The sequence below is a fragment of the Hyperoodon ampullatus genome (assembly GCF_949752795.1).
Source record: "Hyperoodon ampullatus genome assembly, chromosome: 18".
NCBI classification, from domain to species: domain Eukaryota; kingdom Metazoa; phylum Chordata; class Mammalia; order Artiodactyla; family Ziphiidae; genus Hyperoodon; species Hyperoodon ampullatus.
The window spans coordinates 7,624,226-7,643,051 of record NC_136931.1 but is presented as its reverse complement, the minus strand read 5'-3'; the positions used below and the strand labels follow the sequence as shown (position 1 = coordinate 7,643,051).

The window sequence follows — 18,826 nt, the reverse complement described above, 5'->3', positions numbered from 1 at the left end:
CGTAGCTGCCCCTTGCAGATGCTGGTCACTTCAGGGTGAGCCCCTGGGGTCCTGTGTTCTCTCTCGTTTGTTTCTGCAACCTTGCCCCCAGTTTTCTCAACAGAGCCCTTCTTAAAATCTTCTCCATTGCCCAGTTAGAGCTTGACATCTGTCTCCCGACAGGACTCTGGTGTTTCATGAGAAGACCTTGCGTCAGGCTGTGCAGTCTGTGTGCTTAGGACCCCAGGGCATCCAAAGGGAAGTTTGCTGTAAGTTATGCTCGGGGTGAATGAGAGCCAGGTGCGGTGTGCGGGAGGTGGGAGTGGGGGAGCTAGGTGAAGGAAGGGGCTGCGGTGAGAGGGCTGGAGGTGGGTAGGGGAAGAGCGAACCTGGGTTTGCTCCTGTCTTCACCACCTCCTGGAACTGTGGACCCGGGAAAGCTGCTCACATTCTCGGCGCCGTGCTGAGGACTTTCAGGCAAACCCTTCAGGAGCCAGAGGAACCTGTCTTCTGTCCTCCGTGCCCAGCAGGTGTGAGGCTGTGTGTGGTGCACGCAGGTAGCATGCCTGGGAGCACACACTGGGAGTGGAAGTAATCATACCTTTTGCCAGAGTTGTTTCTAATGCTAGGTTGTAGCACATGGAATGGCCATTTTTGTGGATTAAAACTGGTGGAGGGCTTCCCTGGTGGCGCAGTGGTTGAGAGTCTGCCTGCCGATGCAGGGGACACAGGTTCGTGCCCCGGCCCGGGAGGATCCCACATGCCGCGGAGCAGCTGGGCCCGTGAGCCATGGCCGCTGAGCCTGCGCATCCGGAGCCTGTGCTCCACAACGGGAGAGGCCACAACAGCGAGAGGCCCGCGTATCGAAAAAAAAAAAAAAAAAGGTTGAATGTTGGCAATTTCATATGATTTGACCCACAGCTACAGTGAATATAATTCTTAACATTCACCACAACCTTAAGAGGAAAATACTATTATTGTCCTTGTTTTTCAGGTGGGGAAACTGAGGCTTAGAGAGATTCAGGCCTGTGACAATAGAGATGGTAAATGACAGAGCTGGGACAACATCAAACCATTAACCGTATGACCAAGATGGGGTCACTTTTCTCCTCTGGGCCTCGGTTTCATCCTCTTTAGTAGGAAGAGACTGGAGTGGTACCCTCCAAATTCCCTCCCACCCTAGAAACCTGTGGCTCCTTGAGGCTGAGCAGAGAAAGCAGGCTTCCTTCATCCTATGTCACTCACTGAAAGGACCAGAAGAGGGAGGTGACATCAACAACTCGGGAGGCACCAAAGACTTCTCCACAGATCCGTGGACCCCACTGCCCACCCCCAATGGCTGCATACAGACCCCAGGGCCCCAGCAAAGGGACAAAGGAGTCCATCGGGAGCACCTTCTGTCTGGCGTCCACTCTCAGCGGCTGCCCGGAGCCAGGCCCTGCCTCCTCTTCCTCCATGCTCCAGCCACACCAGCCTCCTTCACTTCCGGATTATTGTATGCTCCCTCCCTTTACTGTCTGTTCTGTCTCCCGCCCTCCCTTTTCCTGGCCAAGTTAATTCCTCTTCTGTCTTCACATCTCTGCTGAGGGCAGCCTTCCCTGACCCGAGTCGGGGAAGTTGTCATAGAGGCGCGCTCTCTCCTTCCATTCATTTGTGTGAACCACTGCTGATCACCAAGTAACCCCAGTGAGAACTGAGACTGGGTCTGGTTTTACCCACCACTGTACGCCCTACCCCTTAGTCAGTGTAGCCAGAGCTGGCACTCAGTACATGTTGGCCAAATGGCAGCCCTGCAGGCGTTTGCTCTGGTGCTCCCACCTGACTCGCGGCCTGAGTTCCAGGGGGGCAGACACACAGAGGCACTGCTTCTCCAGGTTCTCCAGCTCCCGGCCTCTCCAGACTGCCAGGCGCAGGGTAGCAGCAGAGTCAGGCATCGGCAGGCAGGACGGTGGCACTACCAGCTCCCTCTGGTCTGTGCGGAGCAGCTGCCTCTCAACACAGTCGCTCCACTGAGCCCAGCAGTGCCCTGAGAGAGAGAGGTGGGCCAACACTGTGATCCACCCAGGCACCTTGAACTTGACCCATGTGACTACCTTCTGGTTTGGCGTTTTTAGAAGAAATGGGTCATAGATAAGAAAATTGGTTCCAAATAGAGATTTTTTTTTTTTTTTTTAGTTTTACTTTCAGGTTGAAGGAATGGTGCCACGGAAGAATGTTTCTGGGAAAATGACCCCCGCTTCACCCAGACTCTGAGCAAACCTGCAGGATATGTTGGCTTGTTTTGCATCAGTGACTCGCACTGGTGAGCAGGCCAGCACAGAGCAGGAGAGGCGCCCAGAGGATATACAGCCCCGTCTGGGAGAAGGCACCTTCTTGTCCCTGGTGTAAGTGATTGTCCACAGCTGTTTGTCTCTGTGCGGTACATTGGGGACCTGGGAGGCTGTATCTCTATCTGGGAGGCTGCATGTCATCTCCTGCTTTGTACCAACTCAGTAAGTCTCTGTGTCCTTTGCCCTTCAACTCTGTTGATTAATGTGTGTCCACTACCCCAACTACCCCTGATGTGTAGTCATTCACAGGATATGCTTGAGGTCAGGTCATCAGCTCAGTCACCTAAAGCCTATATTTGTATCCTCTATTAATTCAGATAACAAGAACTAACATGCTGAAGGGTGTCCTGAGCACTTACCAATTAATATCAAAAGACTTCAAATGTTACATGACTTTTGACCCAGTTATTCCATTTCTGGGAACTTGTTTATGAAAGTAACCACAGCTGCAAATAAAGATTGAACTGTAAGGATGTTCATTACAGCGTTGTTTATAAGGGCAAATAATTTGAAACAACCTCAATGTCCAAAAAGAGGGCACTGGTAAATAAATACAGCATCTTGACAGTCTATTATGCAGTTATTACGAAAATCAAGATGGAGAAGATACCAAGACATGAAAATATGTGGGATATATTGTTCAATGAAAAAAAAGGGTAACAAAAGCAATATGTACAGTATGAATGGCATTCATTTTATTTCTAGAAGAGTGTGTGCATAGCTAAGATATATCCCTATAAAAAGGAGAACAACCATTTCTTAAAAATAAGTGCTAGTGCTACCATCTTGGTTTGTCAGAAAAGGCCTCATCACTTCCTCCTTCTAAACTATCTTCTCAGTGGCATACCAAGAGCGTGGAGGTTAAAAGAGGGGTTCAGTCCAAGAGGGGAGGAGTATTTTACAGCTAACGTTGTTTGTGGTGATAATAAAAAAGCAGGCTGAGTTTTAGGGTTTAACTATTGTTCCTAAATTCTCTACAGATAGTGCCTCCCCTGGTTGCCTGCCTTCAGGGCCACCCCCATCGTGGTTTGCCACTGCTTCCCCCCACCTCCCATTTCCATGGAATTCACAGTCTCTGGCACATACAAGGCACACAAAATGTCAAGCATGAGTAATCCTGGTGTGAAGGTTAAGAAAAAGAGCAGCAAAAGCTGACCGCTGTCCATCACTCAGTGGTGAGATAGGATGGTTCAGAGTTCTAAGGTCACCTACCACATGCCCACTGGAAGCGAAAGTCCTTGTTACTGTCTGGCCAGCCCAGAGTCACTGTCGTGAAAGGATCCAAGTACTGACCGGGTTCCACGCACAGCTCCACATCCCCTCTGTCTCTCTGCAGAAAAAGAAGCTGGCTGGTGAGACGCCCTCCACAGTTGGCACCCCATCTTGTGCCCCAGAGCAGTCTGTGCCAGGGGTGGCCACAGTGTGAGGCATGGAGTGGAGACAGACCTGTCTGATCCCCCTAGCCTGCAGGGGATGGATCACTGGGTAAGTGACTAGGCCGAGTGCCGGCTGGGTGCCAAGGGTTCATCACTCGTTCAGCTGCATTAACAGAGCCTGCTCTGGGCCAGGCCCTGTGCTTGAGGCCTGGAGATACGGGAATAGAGACCCAGCCCCCGCCCTTATATCTAGTCTGACAGACAAGGAAACCAACAATTAAAACGCAGAGTGCTAACTGCTGCAGTAGAGAGAGCTCAGGGGATCGTGATAATAGAGGAGGGAGGAAGTAGGTTAAGAACGTCTGTTCCCCCTAAGGGTTTGACAGTGTCTGACTCCTGGGGCTGCTGTGGATCAGATGAGAAAAACGAGTGACGCGCTTCCTCTTGTGTCTGGAGCAGAGGACAGCGCCGAGCTCTTACCTCTGCACAGCAGACAGCTGGTGCCAGGGCAAGCTTCCCAGAGGACCGGACCCCAGGGCTATGGAGCCGGGGAAGGAGGAAGAGCGAGGGCGAGCTGGGGCAAGGATGGAGAGCACGCGGGTTCACGGAAAGGGGTTGGCAGGCATGGGGTGCGTTCCAGGGTCAGTTCTGGTTAGACCTGTCAAACAGCTCAGGCCCAGAGGGCTTGTCCTGGGAATAACAGGAGGCTGTGGCAGAACTCAGTCCCCAGGGGTCTCTGTGGTTTGAGAATAAAACTCAACCCCCTTGCCTTGGCACCTGAGACCCCATGTGATTTGGCCTCTGTCCATCTCTATAATCTCCTACAGCCTCCCCCCCTCCAACAACAGGCCTCAGGGCCTTCTCATCCACATACCTAGACAGCTCTTGTTCTGCTTTCCAGGATGGCTGACTGTCCTATCTTCAGGTCCCCACTTAAATGTTACCTCTCAAGAGCCCGTGTCTGATCACATTTGCTAGTCCACCCTCGGTTAGTTGCTGTCACTGCACTGTATTGGTTCTAGTTAGACGCATCACAGTTCTTAATTATATGCTAATTTGTTAGTTAGTCTCACCCACTAAGCTTCATGAAGGCAGGGACCACATCTGTTTATTCACCATTGTTTCCCCAGCCCCTAATACCAATCCTTGAACATGGTAGAGGCACAATAAATCTTGTTATTGAGTAAATGCACGCTTGAGCAATGTCAACAGCAAGGAGTCAAAGACTTAGTCTTGCTATAAATACTAAAAGACCTGGGCCTTTTTTCTAATATAAACATTAAAAGCCATGAATTTCCATCCAAGCACTGCCTTAGCTGTATCCCATAACTTTGGATAGGTTGTATTGTCATTATCACTTAAAATATTTTAAAATATCCTTGTGATTTTTTCCTTTGACCCACTGATCTTTTTTTTAAGAAGTGTGCTGTTTAACTTCCAAGATGTCTGAGAGATATCTACATATCCTAGATAACTTATTATGGATTTATAACATGATGCTGTTGTGGTTAGAGGACATGCTTCATTTGACTTCAGTCCTTCTGGGTTTCTTTTTAAACAGAAGAAGCCTCAGTGATTGCTAGTGCTCTGGCTGTTGGCACCAAAAAGCCCAAATTCAAAACTAAAACAGAGTACTTAGACATCTTTTTCTTGTGAGGTTAAGTGTTTAAAAAAAAAAAACATTCTTTTCCTGAGCCTTTGTTCCAGGTGGTTCTTGGAGATTGAAAGGAGCTATGAACACAGTGGGGATGGGTGTCAGCCGTTGGTGGCGTTTATAAGTTCACCAAAGGACAGTCAGAGGGTACGCTGAGGATGCCCTGGGAGTATCTGCCTGTGTTTGGAAATGGTTTAGGGACACGCAGAGAATATTCAGGTTGTAGGAAATGGGTCAAAAGCAAAACCGTCATGTTCACCGCTGGGCTATAGACACCTCTTTGGCAGGTAAGAAAGAGGCAGGCAGCTGCCAATGGCAGGTAGAACAAGATTAAAGTCAGACTTGCAGCTGTTCGCCATTAATGTTTACCTGCCAGTTGAAGGGTGAGCGTGGGGAGCCCTCATCTCATATGCCATTTTCTGTGGTGCAAATGTTCCCATAAAGGCAGGTTTCAGGATACCAAGTTGACCTCACTGAATGCATAGTGGGAGAGACGGGCACAACCAGCTCTGGCAGGCTGGTAGGAGCTGGACTCCGCACACCATGGTGTGTTTCTGGATCCATTCATTGGCCTCTTAATGGCTGTGCGAACCTCGGCAGGTTAGTTACTCTATCTGAGTCTTAGGTGCCTCATATGTAAAGAAGGCTGAAGGCAGCCCTTATTTCTCAAAGCTCCAGGAGGACTGAATGCTGTGCTGTATATATTAGTGCTTTGTCATCTATTCATCTGTAAAGAATATTAGTGTGTCAAGTTAAAAAGAATGGAAAAGGTACTCTCAGCTGATATGCTCTGAAGATATTGAAATGTGAGTTTGATTAATGTCTAATTAAAGTGTAGTGATGAAGCTAAGCACTTAGGGTTGGTCGTTCCACGTGGTTCACTAGGCCCTGGTGACTTGGATGTTTTAAGATCAGGGTATTACTGATCTTTAAAGAATTCCCTCTCAGTGAATTCTTATTCTCACAACGATAAGTTTGAAGGTCTGTAAAATTATACAAAACAAAGCTAAAATGCCAGACACAGAGATCTCTCTTAACCGTAAGAAGGAAGATGGTCCAATAACCCTGAATGAGGAAATCCAGAGAAATTGTTGCTACCCTGATCCTGCCATGAATTAGCTGAGTGACTTTTGCAAAGTCAATTAACCTCCCTGGACCTCAAACTCCATACGTGGAAACTCCTAGGAGGGCTGTGGACAGTAAGTAGAACAGACATCTCATATTTTCTTCCCCCGTCCAGGCATCCACGCCCCCTTCTTTTGATAATGGCACTTACAGATGATATTTTCCCTGGGGAACCATCCCTCCCCACCCTCAGTGCTTTGGGTGAATCTGATCCTACATCATGTTCCGGGGTGGACGTGTGATCCTGGTCTGCCCTGAGTACCACTTCCCTCTGGTCTCAGCAACAGGTCTAGGAGGGACCATGAACCAAGCTTAGACAAGTGAGAGGCAGCCTCAGGACTTGTTCTGAGAATATCAACACAGAGATGCTCTTTCTCCTCTGGGGTTAAGGACTGAAGCCTGCGGCCATCTTGCTACTACTTGGGAAGAGGGAGTCGGACTGAAGCCAACATAGAACCAAGAGATGGAGAGAGGTAGATTTCCGAAGACATTGAGTGGCTGGATCCTGCTGTGCCTAAACCCTGGACTTTTATTTTCTGAGTTGATAACATTTCCTTTGGCTTGAGCCATTTTGAACTGCTTTTCTTTCTCTTGCTACTCAAAAGTCCAGGCAAACACAGTCAAGGTGAATTTTAAGACAGTGATGTCTACTATTGGCTGCCTACCAACAGCCAATACTCTGCTCTTCCTCTTGGCTGTCAGAAGCCATCTTCTCCCACAGAGCCTAAAAATACTGGATTCCCAGCATCCCTTACAGCTGGGCACCTGACCCTACTTTGGCCAATGGTATCTAAAGGGAAGATTGCTGGGGACTAGTGGGAAAGATTTTTTTCCCTAATAAAAAGAGATGCACAGGGGGACATGGGTTTCTGCTGCTACTGGATAATGCTGGGCTGACACGTGATGTCTGGAACTGCGGCAGCCATCTTGATTTCATGAGACACAAGCCTAAGGACCAAGCGAAAGCTCTGAGGATGGCAGAGCAGAATGACAGAGTGAGCCTGGGTCCTCGCTGGTGACACTGAGCCACTGAAGCAACCCTGGAACTAACTTCTTAGTTATGTAAGATAATAAGACTTGAACTTAAAGCCGCTTATGTTGGGCTTTCTATTATTTGAAGCCTAAAGCAGTGTAACTAATACAAATTCGAATGTTTTAGAATTCTGTATCAATGGTTGGATGTTCTATTGCTTACATTATTGCCTATTTAGAATAACCAGCGAATTCTTAATATCTGTAGAACAAAATAAGTATTCAAAGCTCTGTTTTGAGGGGCCCCTCACTAGATTCCCGAGGAAGTGCAAGACCCTAAACTCCTGGTCATACGTTTTATACCCCCTTGCAGAAAATTCTTACCTGTGACAGTGATGCTTCCAATTTTCAAACTCAAGTTTGAGAAGGCATTCCTCACCAGCACAGTGACCAGAAAGGTGCCTGCAATGCCAAGGGTGGAGAATTATGGGCATTGTAATAAATCGTTTAACTTGCTCTGAGACAGTTCTCCCAGCCTGTGCTTCTCCAGTCCTCTGATGGCAGTATCTGACTCTTTCATCATCGAAGAATTTAATGTATCCCTGATGTATGCCAGGCATGGTGCAAGGCTCTGGGGACACAGAGATGAATGAAACATGGTCCTTGTCCTCAAGGCCTTATGGTCTAGTAGGCATGTGGGACACTCCAGGGTAGGACTTGGCATGGGAGGCAGTGTGGGCATGGGGTTGGGGGTCTGCTTCTACCTTGGGGGAGGAAGAAATGGTTAATGAGGTGGGGTAGGGGCTAGAGCTGAAGTTCAAAGGATGAGCAGGTGCTCATTTGCCAGATGAGAGAGGAGATTCCAGCAGAAGGAGGCCCACGACACGGTTTTAAAAGGGTCGAGAGAGTGGGGAGGGGAGAGGAGGATTTGTCAGAAGACTTGGAGAGAGCCGCTGCTACATGAGTATCCCCGCCCCCCTGCCTCCCTCATGGGGAAGAGGTGGTGGGTGCTACCTTCTTCTCTTCTCAAGCCTGGAGAGAAGGTCTTCAGAGAGGGCCCTTGGTGAGCTGGATATGTGTTCTTTGAGGCTGGGAACCCCCATGGACAGGTTCCTTACTCATGCCCTTGGAATGATCTATGACCGGTGGAGGGAGAGGGAAGGGGAGAGAGAAAAGGCAGCATTTCTGCATTTGGGAAATGACTACAGTCGGCTGGAAGCAGCCGAGGACTGGGTGAGAATTTTCTAAGGACCAGATGTTAGCCTTGGAGAGGGGTGGGGCATGGAGAGGGTAGAGAGAACGAGGAGAACAGAGAAAGGGACCCTGTTGGTGACAGGAGAAGCACCAGCTGAGCCGACGCGGCCTCTGAGGAGAGGCACCACCCCCACCCCAAGAGCTGTGGTCCCAGGGGCGCAGCAGGGAGCCTCAAGAGCCCATAGAAGCTCCTACGAGAGGCTGCTGGGCGGTGAGAGCAAGGCCAGCGCCACCAAGTGAGGACCTTCCTGTCCTACCTGGTTCCCTTTCCTTCCCCCCTCACTCCCTTCATCCCTGGAGGCATCCAGTCTGTTTTTCTCATGGGGAGGAGAAGACTGCTTACCATCTAAGAGTGAGCCCCGAAGTCACAGGGTGTATGGAGATTTTATCTCTTATCTCCTACAAAGTAGCTTTTTTTTTTTTTTTTTTTTTTTTTTTTTTGCGGTACGCGGGCCTCTCACTGTTGTGGCCTCTCCCGTTGCTGAGCACAGGCTCTGGACGTGCAGGCTCAGCGGCCATGGCTCATGGGCCCAGCCGCTCCATGGCATATGGGATCTTCCTGGATCAGGGCACAAACCCGTGTCCCCTGCATCGGCAGGCGGACTCTCAACCACTGCGCCACCAGGGAAGCCCCCAAGTAGCTTTTATAGGAGACAAAAATTAATTTGCATTTGAATTACAGCCTCTTTATTATATTTTCCATTGTCATTCCATTTCATTTCCAGATTCTTCCTGTTCCAAACTGTACCTTTGGTACCTGGCAGAATTGCAGTGTTTCTCTTCTTGACTCTGTCGTTCCTTCTGCCATCTCTTTTGCCACATCCCTTGCTGAGGGCATGGTAGCCCATACCTGCACATCATTACCCCCTTTCTCACACACCTCTGAGGTCCAGGGTAGTGGGCCTGGGTGGGCTGGAGACTCTGCCACCTTCATCACTTTCCTGCCTGCTGACCTCACCACACTGCCCTCAGAGATACTCTGTTCTTTCCAGATTAAATGCACATCAGCTGTGGCCTCCTGCCCTGGCTGGTGCCAGCCAGTCTGCTGCCCTATCTCTATTCCAGCCAGCCTCCTGACACCTCCTCTCTTGTTCCTCTCTCTCCCACCCTTTAGTTTTTTCCTATCTCTCCCCCGCAGGGCATGGACTGCAGTTTCCCAAATGATGGAAGAAATCCAAGTACTCCCGATCTCTTCCAGTGATTCTCAGTGGGGGTGATTTTGCTCCCCAGGGCACAGTAGGCAACGTCTGGAGACATCTGTAGTTGTCATGGCTTGGGGGCTGGGGCTACTGGCACCTAGTGGGTCGAGGCCAGGGATGCTGCTAAACATCCTACAGTGGACAGGACAGTCCCCACAACAAAGAATTATCTGGTCCCAAATATCAGAAGTGCCAAAGTTGAGAATCCCTATGACTATAAGTTCTATAACTGCAGGTAATATCTGTCTCTTCCTTATTTTGTGACCCAGGCTGGATGCTGTGAACCATCTTTTTGTCTAGGACACACTGAAAAACCGGCTGGCAGAACCCTGGACACCAAGTCAGGAAGGGAAGAGGAGGGAGGTTTGGAAGGGGAGCCACAAACTCCAAGTACCTTCAAGAGGAACTGCCACATGGTAAGTCCCACATGGCCCCCCAAGGCTCTCTTTCTCATGGGAGAAGGTTGCGTTGAGTCCTGCCACCTCAAAGGTCAGCCTCTCCGGGATACCGTGAGCCGCCGAGACATTGACCAGTAGGTCCTGTCCAAGCTCCAAGTTGCCAGAAGCCCAGGAGGCCTACAGGCCTGACAGGGGCTCCACAAAGTGGATGGTGATGTTTCTGGAGGGAGCAGAGGTGGTGGTGTTGCTGGTGGCTCGGATCTCCAAGTGGTGCATCCCTGGGCCCATCCGTTGCCGGACTCCTCCATCCAGGGTCAGATTGTAGGGGAGCGGGCCCCTCTGTGTGGTGAACTCAGCCAGGGTTGTATTACCTGACAGCACAGTGTAAGTCACCCCTGTTCCTAGGTGGAGTAAGACACGTTTAAGAATGTCAGTCATGCAGTAGATTATACTGAGGTAGTTCAGACTCCAGTTGTAAAGTCAGATTCCACATATAGACATAGATATGGATATAAAGACATATGTAAGGATATATCCTCCCCACTCAAATATTAAAACGGATTATCTCTGAGTATTGGGTTCATGAGTGATTTTTCTTTCAGGGCCCTCTCTGCTCACCTGCATATTCTAATTATTTTATTTATTTTATTTTATTTTAATTTTATTTATTTGGCTGCGCCGGGTCTTAATTGCAGCACACAGGATCTTCATTGCCACGTGCGGGTTCTTAGTTGCAGCATGCAGGATCTAGTTCCCTGATGAGGGATCAAACCCAGGCCCCCTGCATTGGGAGCATGGAGTCTTAACCACTGGACACCAGGGAAGTCCCTCTAATTATTTATACTGTGCATGTGTTACCGTAAACTTACAAGTTTGTAGTAAAAACATCAGAACATTTTGTTGATAGAGATATCCTTGTGGCGAGGAAGGCTCAAAAGGTAGTATTTCTTAAGGGTGTGGCTGGTTTTTATGCATGAGAATTAGCCTCCAGTGTTGTCTTAAGCCTAAACAGTGAAGCCCTTTCCATCTCCACGACTAACTGCCTGAAACCCTGCCCAACGAGAGAACTCAGCCTGTTCACATTAAGATGGGGCTCCCTTACAGACTGGGGCTGGTTATCCTAACTGGATGCTAAATATTGTGGTTGACTCTTAAAAAATATGATTTAAACCACTAAATTAAGATTCTTTCCAATAGAAACCAAGCTAGTATATTTCTTGTTTGAGTGATGCTACTGTTGCTGCTGATGGTGTTGAAGTAAGCCCTCTGAGAACAGGAACCCTGACTTTCATGTTTATTGCTGCCTCCCCCCATACCCGACAAAGAGTAGTCACTCAATTATATTTGTAGAATGAAAAAAGATTATCTTAAGTTTTTCCAGGTGCACCTAGCAAGCCATCTTCAGCCAACAAGCACACCAGAACAGAAAGGAGCCCCAAGCACTGTGTTTAAAGTCCCGTTATAGATCCATGAAGTCACTGCTCTGAGTGAGGCTCCGGGTGGTATGAGGTTGGACGGAGACATGTCCTCACCTCCACAGCTCTGTGCCAACTCAGATTATATCAACAGGCCTCTGTCCAGATCTCAGACTGGACCTGTGCCTTGAGGAAAGATACTGCCTTCGGTGAGGATGGGAGAGTCTCTATTGACAGAAGGGGTGATATTCAAAATATTTAACAACTGAAACTGCATGGGCACCAGCTAAGTAGAATGATGTTCTGATAAATCAGAATGGACACTGTGACCAATCGGAATGGATGCTGTGACCAATTAGAATGGACGTTGTGACCAATGAGAAATATTGCTATGACCAATCAGAATAGATGCCATGACAAATCAGAATGGATACCTTGACTGATCAAAATGGACATGATGGCCAATCAGAATGGCCTCTGTGACCAATCAGAAGAGAAACTGTGAGCAATCAGCACAGACACCAGCCATAACAGCTGCTGCAGTTGATTATCAGCCCTAACTGGGGGCAATGTGATTGTGTCAAGCTGGTCAATGCTGGCTGTGCTGAGATTCACATTCCCCCAACAGGGAATGGCTTGGAAGTCCAAGTCTTGTGATGGGACTAGGGGCGTGCAAATGGTCTTCAGAAGGCTAGTTGCTCTCACTAGCTTACTAGCCTTGTGACTTTGGCCAAATTTCTCAACCTTCCTTCCATTTCTTCCTCCGTAAAATGTATTGGGTGGGCTACTATATAAGCACTTAGACCAGTTCCTGGTATACACTAGGTGCTAAATAAATGAATGGCTAAGAAACTAACTCCATAAGTGATTGCTGTTAGTATTTATTGAAGCCTGGGAGCTGGATGGATAGATTGGGGGCAAATCAAGGTTGCCTTGACCTTGACCATTTCTGCAGACTCACCTCCATCAAGCTCCACTGGAATCCACAGGGGGTCCCTGAAGACTGCCCAGCAGAGAGGGTTGGTTCCTGATGTGGACAGGCCAGAACACCCAGTCACACAGAGCCTCTCCATCTTGTCTCACATCGTCACTTGCTTCTGAGCTATCACGTTCCACTCGCTCGTTGTACACTTGACAAACACAGTGAATTCTCCAGGGGCTGCGAACTGGTGGAAAACGCTGCTGGACAAACTGCCAACAACGGTCAGAAACGTTACCAGTGTTGGGCTCACACACATGCACATTCACATGTGTGCGTGTGTGCACTCCCACCATACATCTCCCCCGCTCTGCAAAGATAAAAAACAATGAAGAAAAAGATGGTACACGACCAAGCCACGCTCTCTGTGTTTGTGAAGGTTACACTGAGACTCCTGGAGCAGGTGAGAAATGGAAGAAATAGCTCTGACTAACTAGGGAGTCGAATACTTGGCTGCAAGTCCGTTGTCTGCCATTTTCTCCCTCTGTGGCTCATATACACCCCCTCTCTGGGCCTTCTTGCCTCATCTGTAAAATACTATGCCCCAGCCTAGCTTTCTGAGCCTTGTTTTCCCCATTTGTAAAATGGGATGAGTCCAAACATATCAAAATTGTGAGTATGTTTTGCTTCTCATTTTCCCTAGGGGACTAATTTAAAATCTCTCAAATGGCCCCAAAAGATTCATGTGACCTCCCCTCCTGTCCTCCTCCTCAGCTCCTGCCACACTCCCCTTCTGTAACTATACTGGTAGCTCAGACATCTTTCCAGTTCATAGAACATGTCACTTCCTCCCCACCCCAAGGCCCATAAGTGCTCTTTACAGGGAAACCTCTTGCCCATCACTTTGCTCATACTCTTGCTCTTCCTTCAGTTCTCAGCTTAAACATCACCTCCTCAGTGGCGTCTTCTTAGATTCCTTTTATAACTGCCATAGCTTTGCTGCTTCTCCTACGTGACACTCACCGCTTTTGTGCTCACTTATTCACTCTCATGCTTCCCTGTGGGGCTGTCAGCACAGACAGTGTCTGTCTAGTTCTCCCTTTATACCTGGCATCTAGCACAGAGCCTAGCACATAGTGAGGGCTTGGGAAATAGTTTACAAATGGATACAGTTGTGAAAAAGCTCGGAGAACAGTAACCTGATTCTTGGTGCCGGCCAAGATGGAGTTAGCCCACTATAGCCTATTTCTTCCATTAATTACAACTAAAAGCCTGGGCAGAACACAAAAAGAAACTACCCAAGGACTCTGAAAAGTAAAAAACAGTAGGCAGATTGCAGGTGAAAGTCAAAACTTTAAGAATCATCCATAAAGACGGGAGTTTCCTGTTTTCTTTCTGCGTTTTTTGTGTGTGTGTGTGTGGGTTTGTTTGTTTGTTTGTTTAATCTCCTTTATCTCTTGACTTTGTCCCGAGGGTAGTCTGGGTCATGGTACTGCACAGTGAGTAAAGAAAACAAAAACCCCAAGAGAAACACCGTCTGTTTAGCCAGAGAACCAGAAAAAGGGCCCCAGTGAGTCTGAGGCTACAGAGGAAATACCCATTTTTGTTTTGTGTTGGTTTTTTTTTTTTCTCTCCTGTACCTACCCCAGGCTGTCCTCTCTCTTGGAGCCTCACTGACTGTGTGGGGTGATGAAGACTCCAAAATCCCTAAGAGAAAACCGATCTTTCTATCCAGAGGATCCATGGAAAGGGGCCTGTGGGAGCTGGAGATTGTGGGGAAAGTCCTGAAAAGGAGAGGTGCAGGGAAGATGATTCCCTAATTCTGTGTATGGCCCAGCATGAATCATGAATTCACCCAGAAAATGCGCATGTGCAGAACAGACCCAAAGAAATATAGCAAAGGCCTCACGGACTAAAGTACAACATAAACCAGCACCCCGAGTGGCACATGAATGGAACAGACCCTGACGGCTTTGGAAACTGAACTGGAATGGGAACCACTGCTCACAGAAGGCAAGTCAGAATGTGTGGTCTGAACCTAACTGGGTTGGTTGCCTGCTAAAACAAAACAAACAGACAAGAAAAAATTAACATTTTCCAGAGTATTTTTAAAAGGACCCAGAGTGCCAGAACCTACTACCTAAAATGTTCAGAATATAATCCAAAGTTGCCTGATACACAAAGAACCAGAAAAATGTGGCCAAATTTCAAGAGAAAACATAATCAGTAGATGTCAGCCCTGAGGTGACTCAGATATTAAAATGTCAAAGACTTTAACCCAACTATTATAACTATGCTCCATGAAGTAAAAGGAAACCCTCTTGAAATGAATGGAAAGCTAGACATTCTCAGCAGAGAAAACAAAACTATTAAAAAGAGCCAAATGGAAATTTTAGAAATGAATAACACAACGTCTGAAATAAAAGATTCATTGGTTGGATGCAATAGCAGAATTGAGATGGCAGAGGGAAAAGTCAGTGAGCTTGAAGACAGAGCAAGAGAAATTATCCAATCTAAAGAACATAGAGAAAAAAATATTAAAAATTAAAAAACGAGCAGAATGTCAGCAATCTGTGTCACAATATCTAAAAGTAAAACATTTGTGTTATTGGAGCACCAGAGAGAAGAAAGAGGTTGCTGTAGAAAAATATATTTGAAGAAATAATGGCTGAAAACTTTCCAGATTTGACAAAGCACATAAATTTAAAGATTCAAGAAGTTCTGTGAAACCCCAAATGTAAAAAACAAACAAACAAACAAAAAACTTAAAGAAAACCTTGCCCACACATATAGTGAAGTGCTGAAAATTGAAGATAAAAAAATCTTGAGATCAGTCTGAAAAAAAAATGATACACTACATGTAGAGAAAACAGTGATTTGAATGACTGTAGATTTCTTTGAAAACTGGAGGTCAGAGACAGTGAATGACATCTTCAAAGTGTTGAAAGAAAAGAGCTGTCAACACATAATTCTATAGCCAGCAAAATATCTTCCAGGAATTAAAGCAAAGTAAAGACATTCTCAGGAATAAGGAAATTCTGTAAGAGACTTTGTTGCTGTAAAATCTACTTTAAAAGAAATGCTTGGACTTCCCCAGTGGCTCAGTGGTTAAGAATCTGCCTGCCAGTGCAGTTCGAGCACTGGTCCAGGAAGATCCCACATGCTGTGGAGCAACTAAGCCCATGTGACGCAACTACTGAGCCTGTGCTCTAGAGCCCATGAGGCACAACTACTGAGCCCGTGCACCACAACTACTGAAGCCCATGTGCCTAGAGCCCATGCTCCACAACAAGAGAAGCCACCGCAATGAGAAGTCCGTGCACTGCAGTGAACAGTAGCCCCCGCTCGCCACAACTAGAAAAAGCCCGTGTGCAGCTACAGAGACCCAATGCAGCCAAAAATAAATAAATAAAAATTTTTTTTAAATGAAAAAGGAAATTTGAAGGAAGTTTTTCCAGCTGAAGGGAAATGATATCAGAGAGAAACTCGAAACTTCAGGAATGAAGGGAGAGTGCAAGAACAGGTAAATATCTTAGTAAATGTAGCCTATTTTTCTCCTCTTAAGTCCTTTAATATATGTATGACTATTGAAAGGGCTTTTCAGTGTATGTAAACATCCTACAACTGACAATTATAACATAAAAGATGGCAGGCAAAGGAAACTATATGCTGGTAAGGCCATAACATTTTACCTGAACTGGAAAATATTAATTCTAAGTAGACTGTGAAAGGTTAGATATGTATATTGTAATCCCCAAGGAAACTATTTAAAAAGTAATACAAAGAAAAATAACCAAAAAAGCCAATAGATAAGCTAAAATGGAACGCTGAAGATATTCAAATAATCCAAAAGAGGGGAAGAAAAGAGAGGAACGGGGGAAAATAAACAGAGGGTGCAAACAGAACACAAATAACAAAATAGTAGACCTAAATCTAACTATATCAATAATTACATTAATTGTAAACAGTCTAAACATACCAATTATTATGCCAGATGACATTTAAAAAAACCAAGACTCAACTGTATGCCGTCTATAAGATGCCCACTTTAAATATGACAATATAGATAGGTTAAAAGTAAAAGGATGGTTGTATAGCACAGGGGACTCTACTCTGTGCTCTGTGGTGACCTAAATGGGAAGGAAATACAAAAAAGAGGGGATATACATATATGTATAGCTGATTCACTTTGCTCTTCAGTAGAAACTAATACAACATTGTAAAGCAACTATACTCCAATAAAAGTTTTTTAAAAATAATCACTTTGAGAAAACAATAACAGTTAACAACAACAGCAAAAAAGTAAAAGGATGGAAGAAAGATGTAACAGCAAACACTAATCAAAAGAATGTTGGAGTGGCCATTATTAATATCAAACCATGTAGATTTCAGAACAAGAAAACTAACTGTAGAAATGTGAAGATGGCCTTGAATCCTACCTGTTTTTCAGCAATCTGTCCGGAAGAAGCAATTTATTCCATTCTCTAAACTTTGGTGCCAACTGAAATTGCCCAGGACTAAAAAGCAGAGAAATGGATTTTTCTTGATTTGTCACCCAGTGATCTCACCCAAGAGAAAAGAGTGCAAAGTGGTTTAGTAACTGCTGCCAACAAAGAGAAGCTGTGCTTGGAGTACAAAGCAATGGAGACAACAACTTAAATTTAATGATCCTATGACCCAGGAATTCCACTCCTGGGTATAAACCCAACAGAAATGTGTACATATGTGCATGAAAAGACATGTACTAGAATGTTCACAGCTGCACAAGTTGTAATAGTACAAATGGGAAACCACCCCAATGCGTATCAACACTAGAATGGATAAATTTGAGGAATAATACAACAGAATGTTATACAGCAGTGAGAAAAAAGAAATCACAGTTATACACAGCAATATGCATAAATCTCAAAAACATACTTACTGAGCAAAAGTAAGACACAAGAGAAAATATACTTTACGATTCTATTTATAAAATTTTCAAACACAGGTCACAGTAATCGATGATGTTAGAAATCAGTATCCTTGTGGTGGGGGCGGCCCGTGGAGGATTTCTGGATACTGGGTCATGTTTTGTTTCTTGATCTAGGTGCTGGTTACATGGATGTGTTTATTGTGTAAAAATTAATTGAGCTGTATCTTTTTGTGCAGTTTTCTATACATATCTTATGCCTCAATAAAAAGTTTAAAAATTAGTTCAAAATTCCATCACTTACTGGTTTGTATACACTGCTTTGATACTTGACGTGAATGTGATACAATTTAATGGGAGGTCCGCCAGACTCAGCTCTGTCCAGAGGTGACTCAAAATAAAGACCCAAATGACATAAATCACAGCAAGATCCTTTTGGACCCACCTCCTAGAGAAATGGAAATAAAAACAAAGATAAACAAATGGGACCTAATGAAACTTCAAAGCTTTTGCACAGCAAAGGAAACCATAAACAAGACCAAAAGACAACCCTCAGAATGGGAGAAAATATTTGCAAATGAAGCAAGTGACAAAGGATTAATCTCCAAGATTTATAAACAGTTCATGCAGCTCAATAGCAAAAAAACAAACAACCCAATCCAAAAATGGGCAGAAGACTTAAATAGGCATTTCTCCAAAGAAGATATACAGACTGCCAACAAACACATGAAAGAATGCTCAACATCATTAATCATTAGAGAAATACAAATCAAAACTACAATGAGATATCATCTCACACCAGTCAGAATGGCCATCATCAAGAAATCTAGAAACAATAAATGCTGGAGAGGGTGTGGAGAAAAGGGAACACTCTTTCACTGCTGGTGGGAATGTGAATTGGTACAGCCACTATGGAGAACAGTATGGAGGTTCCTTAAAAAACTAAAAATAGAACTACCATATGACCCAGCAATCCCACTACTAGGCATATACCCTGAGAAAACCATAATTCAAAAAGAGACATGTACCAAAATATTCATTGCAGCTCTATTCACAATAGCCCAGAGCTGGAAACAACCTAAGTGTCCAGCATCGGATGAATGGATAAAGAAGATGTGGCCCATATATACAATGGAATATTACTCAGCCATAAAAAGAAACGAAACTGAGCTATTTGTAATGAGGTGGATAGACCTAGAGTCTGTCATACAGAGTGAAGTAAGTCAGAAAGAGAAAGACAAATACCGTATGCTAACACATATATATGGAATTTTAAAAAAAAATGTCATGAAGAAC

General features: G+C 45.7%; 1 protein-coding gene across 1 annotated transcript in view; it reads right to left on the bottom strand.

Moving 5' to 3' along the window:
* LOC307066778 (polycystin-1-like protein 2) overlaps positions 1–18,826 on the bottom strand; it is a gene marked incomplete at both ends in the record, with an annotated part of 83,467 nt that overhangs the window by 40,563 nt on the left and 24,078 nt on the right. Inside the window, 8 exon segments of the mRNA XM_079724022.1 lie at positions 1,798–2,005; positions 3,522–3,709; positions 4,166–4,259; positions 7,821–7,898; positions 10,284–10,464; positions 10,468–10,688; positions 12,664–12,781; positions 12,785–12,884. Of these exon segments, the coding sequence (XP_079580148.1) occupies positions 1,798–2,005; positions 3,522–3,709; positions 4,166–4,259; positions 7,821–7,898; positions 10,284–10,464; positions 10,468–10,688; positions 12,664–12,781; positions 12,785–12,884 (1,188 nt within the window).